General features: G+C 44.3%; 1 protein-coding gene across 1 annotated transcript in view; it reads right to left on the bottom strand.

Annotated features, from left to right (window-relative positions):
* Nucleotides 1–666: 666 nt before the first annotated feature.
* Nucleotides 667–4,347, bottom strand: part of LOC112076110 (constitutive coactivator of PPAR-gamma-like protein 1) — a 44,243-nt gene continuing 40,562 nt past the window's right edge. The window contains exons 4-6 of the mRNA XM_024142994.2: nucleotides 2,011–2,098; nucleotides 1,205–1,245; nucleotides 667–798 (exon numbers count right to left, since the gene is read on the bottom strand). Coding sequence (XP_023998762.2) covers nucleotides 667–798; nucleotides 1,205–1,245; nucleotides 2,011–2,098 — 261 coding nt within the window. The remainder of the gene's footprint in view (nucleotides 799–1,204; nucleotides 1,246–2,010; nucleotides 2,099–4,347) is intronic.

Raw genomic sequence — 4,347 nt, 5'->3', positions numbered from 1 at the left:
CTCCGCCTCAGTCTCTCTCTCTCTCTCTCCTCTCTCTCCTGCCTCAAGCCTTCTACTCTCTCTCTCTCTCTCTCTCTCGCCTCAGTCTCTCTTCTCTCTCTCTCTCTCCGCCTCAAGTCTCTCTCTCTCTCTCCGCCTCAGTCTCTCTCTCTCTCTCTCTCCGCCTCCAGTCTCTCTCTCTCTCTCTCCCCTCATCTCTCTCTCTCTCTCGTCCTGCCTCTCCTCCTCTCTCTCTCTCTCTCTCTCCGCCTCAGTTCTCTCTTCTCTCTCTCCGCTACGTCTCTCTCTCTCTCTCTCCGCCTCAGTCTCTCCTCTCTCTCTCGCCTGCATGTCTCTTCTCTCTCTCTCTCCGCCTCAGTCTCTCTCTCTCTCTCCTCTCCGCACTCAGCTCTCTCTCTCTCTCTCCGCCTCAGTCTCTCTCTCTCTTCTCTCCGCCTCAGTCTCTCTTCTCTCTCTCCGCCTCAGTCTCTTCTCGCTCTCTTCCGCCTCACAGTCTCTCTCTCTCTCCGCCTCAGTCTCTCTCTCTCCGCCTCAGTCTCTCTCTCTCCGGCCTCAGTCTCTCTCTCTCCGCCTCAGCCTCTCTCTCTCTTCTCCGCCTCAGTCTCTCTCTCTCCGCCTCTAGTCTCTCTCTCCTCCGCCTTCAGGTCTCTCTCTCTCCGCCTCAGTCTACTGGCGGCTATAGAGAGAAGGTGAGTAGGTGAACTTACCTTGGTAAGGTGAGAAGTGTTGAGACTTGCTGGCTGCTGAGTAGTACTCCACTGCTTTCTTAAGCGGACCAACTTTGTCATCAGTCCTGGACTGGAATAGGAAACAGCCATGTTAAACTGGACTGAATAAGAAACAGCCATGTTACTCAGTCAAAAGCTATAAATCAACACAAAAGGTTATTTAATAGCCCTGATATCTCATCCCTCCAGTAATGTACCTGTGAATGTTTGAAGACCCTGCTAGGTGATGCAATGTACTCAATATAGCCCTGTCAGGTGTTCTGACTGTGAGTGTCTGAAGATGTCTTGAGTACCTGTGAGCTGTCTCGAAGATGTCTGCGAGTACCTGTGAGTGTCTGAAGATGTCTGCGAGTACCTGTGAGTGTCTGAAGATGTCTGTGAGTACCGTGTGAAGTGTCTGAAGATGTCTGCGAGTACCTGTGAGTGTCTGAAGATGTCTGTGAGTACCTGTGAGTGTCTGAAGATGTCTGCGATACCTGTGAGTGTCTGAAGATGTCTGTGAGTACCTGTGAGGTGTCTGAAGATGTCTGCGAGTACCTTGAGTGCTGAAGATGTCATTGCGAGTACTGTGAGTGCTGAAGAGTCTGTGAGTACCTGTGAGTGTCTAGAAGATGTTCTGTTGAGTACCTGTGAGTGTCTGAAGATGTCTGCGAGTACCTGTGAGCTGCTCTAGATGTCTGTGAGTACCTGTGAGTGTCTGAAGATGTCTGCGAGTTACCTGTGAGTGTCTGAAGATTCTGTGAGTACCTGTGAGTGTCTGAAGATGTCTGCGAGTACCTGTGAGTGTCTGAAGATGTCTGCGAGTACCTGTGAGTGTCTGAAGATGTCTGCGAGTACCTGTGAGTGTCTGAAGATGTCTGCGAGCTACCTGTGAGTGTCTGAAGATGTCTGCGAGGACCTGTGAGTGTCTGAAGATGTCTGCGAGTACCTGTTGAGCGTGTCTGAAGATGTCTGCGAGTTACCTGTGAGTGTCTGAAGATGTCTGCGAGTACCTGTGAGTGTCCTGAAGATGTCTGCGAGTACCTGTGAGTGTCTGAAGATGTCTGCGAGTACCTTGTGAGTGTTCTTGGAGAGATGTCTGGAGTACCTGTGAGTGTCTGAAGATGTCTTGAGGTACCTGTGAGTGTCTGAAGATGTCTGCGAGTTACCTGTGAGTATCTGAAGATGTCTGCGAGTACCTGTGAGTGTCTGAATGAATGTCTGCGAGTACCTGTGAGTGTCTTGAAGATGTCTGTGATACTGTGATGTGTCGAAATGTCGTTTAGCGATGGCCTCCAGTCGCTTGAAGTCCGTTCAGTGTTTCGACATAGTTCAGCCACTGCCTTGATCACCACGTCACACGGCGGGAGCACTAGCTGGTGGGCACGCACCTAGAGGTCAAACACAGCCTTGATGACCGCGTCACACGGCGGGAGCACTATCTCTTGGAATGAGGAAGTACAGAAGACATAGCTGGATCACACGGTCTGAAAATAATAAGCTTTGTCAGAAATATTTATCTACTCCTCCATAAAACGGGTCAGTTTATTAGCCTTTTGGTGTGACGCCTTTTGAATTTTTACATGAAAATAAATTGAAATTATAAAAAGCAATGAAAACATGTTGTGGTGAAATTTGAAATGGTTTTTTTTCATTGGATAAAAGTAGAGACTGAGCTAGAAAATGGTATATAATATACGACAGTTGAGGAACAATGGGAAAGTAATTCTGCTTTGAAAGTTGATCAACTTGTAATGTCACTTTTGAGAAAATGGCCTTTGAATGTTTTGGCACACTTACTGGAGAGCTCTTCTTTGTCTACACCCATTCACTATCGTTCACACCCTCTTAATCCTTAGCCCCACCCATCTCTTTAAGGATTCACATGTGAGGCCATGTGCTAAACCGAGGGAGTAGTGTAATAAACAACCAAAGATTAAGACTAAAAATGGTGAACGTAGTAACCTACAATAAGGAAAAACTCCAGGTAAAAATAAACTTGATCTAGTCCTTGGCCTTTATCCTAATCTGAYTTTAGTGCAGGTCATGTTGTTGTTCACATTACCCTCTCTGGTAAACACATATCAAATGAATTCTACGTTTAGTTGTCACAGGCACAGGATATAGAAGGTGTAAACGGTACAGTGAAATGGTTACTTGTATATTTGCATATTATCAATATCAAAAATAGAAAGTGTCCGGATACAAATATTTAATCATTATTAGATGATTCTTCCGACACACTGGTCTAAATTGATGGGTCATGTGAAGGAAATGCGATATCCACCCCCCAAACACATCTAGCTAAGTGGATGGATCACTATTGTCTAGACATGTTCATGTAATACAATAGATGGCTGTAATCACCCCCAGAAACACCTGGCTAACTTGATGTGTCATGTAATAATCTGGCAAAATKGAGTCTTTTGTTTAGACATGTAGCTAGCTAGMTAAACAATAAACCATAATCCCAACTCATACATTAGTGAGTGAGCCAGCAAGCTAACGTTCACTAGCTAACARACTTGCAATGAAAATGGCTTTCTGGCTAAATTAGAAACGTATAATATCTGAAAAAGTAGCTAGACTCTTACCRTATACATGGATGAACACTACATAGCAGACTGGAACCTTTTATATTCTGTTTTGTATGCATGTCATGTTGCTACCATGCTGKGTAAAAGCAATCCACACCAAGCCCAGTATACCCCAGAATCGAATCTATTATTTKACTGTTTAAGCCAATGTGTGTAAATGTGTCTGATTTTAGCTGAGATTATAGCTCTTTAAACCTACTCTGACACCTCTTAATTGATTTGAGGATCCCTGTTGCCTTAAAGTGTTGTGTTGCTACCATGCTGTGTTGTCGTGTTGCTACAATGCTGTGTTGTCATGTGTTGCTGCCTTGCTATGTTGTTGTCTTAGGTCTTTATGTAGTGATGTGTTTTGTCCTATATTTATTTATTTATTTTTAATCCCAGGCCCCCGTCCCCGCAGAAGGCCTTTTGGTAGGCTGTCATTGTAAATAAGAATTTGTTCTTAACTGACGTGCCTAGTTAAATAAAACATGTAATCTTGTTTGGCCAGCGTTGTGTCAAGTCACTCCGGTTCACACTGACTGTGTTCTGTACACAAAGTAACCCATCAACTTTTTCCAACTGATCTGTCGATAGCGCCTGCTAAATTCAGGGCATCAAAGTTGAGAAAACTAGCAAAACTTTTGTAGTTCTCGATGGCTAACGTTATATATTTCTAAAAAACTATGCTAGAAAKGATTATTAACACATACTGAGCAGCCCACATTATAGACAGAAGCATGCTACATGGCAGACCAATCAGAACTCATCTCCCGACATGTCCAGCCCATAAATTATCTCAGCCAATCATAGCTAATGGGTTGGTTCCCGTCTTTGTCCGTGGCCAAACCAACTAGGCTAGTAATTTAACAATTGTATTCGTATTTACAGATGGACTACGAGTTTGTTATTAAGACATGAAAGTTCACATGTTCCAGAAGGCATTTTTATAACACTTCCGGGTTGATCCTGAAGTAGCATATTCTTGTCTCGGTACAATGAAACTGTGAATAGCTCATTAAATCAGTTTTGGTTTCTTTGATCGACCCAAGGTTACTTGGATA

This window comes from Salvelinus sp. IW2-2015, unplaced genomic scaffold (assembly GCF_002910315.2).
Source record: "Salvelinus sp. IW2-2015 unplaced genomic scaffold, ASM291031v2 Un_scaffold3582, whole genome shotgun sequence".
Lineage (NCBI taxonomy): Eukaryota > Metazoa > Chordata > Actinopteri > Salmoniformes > Salmonidae > Salvelinus > Salvelinus sp. IW2-2015.
This window is presented reverse-complemented; position numbering and strand designations above follow the sequence as displayed.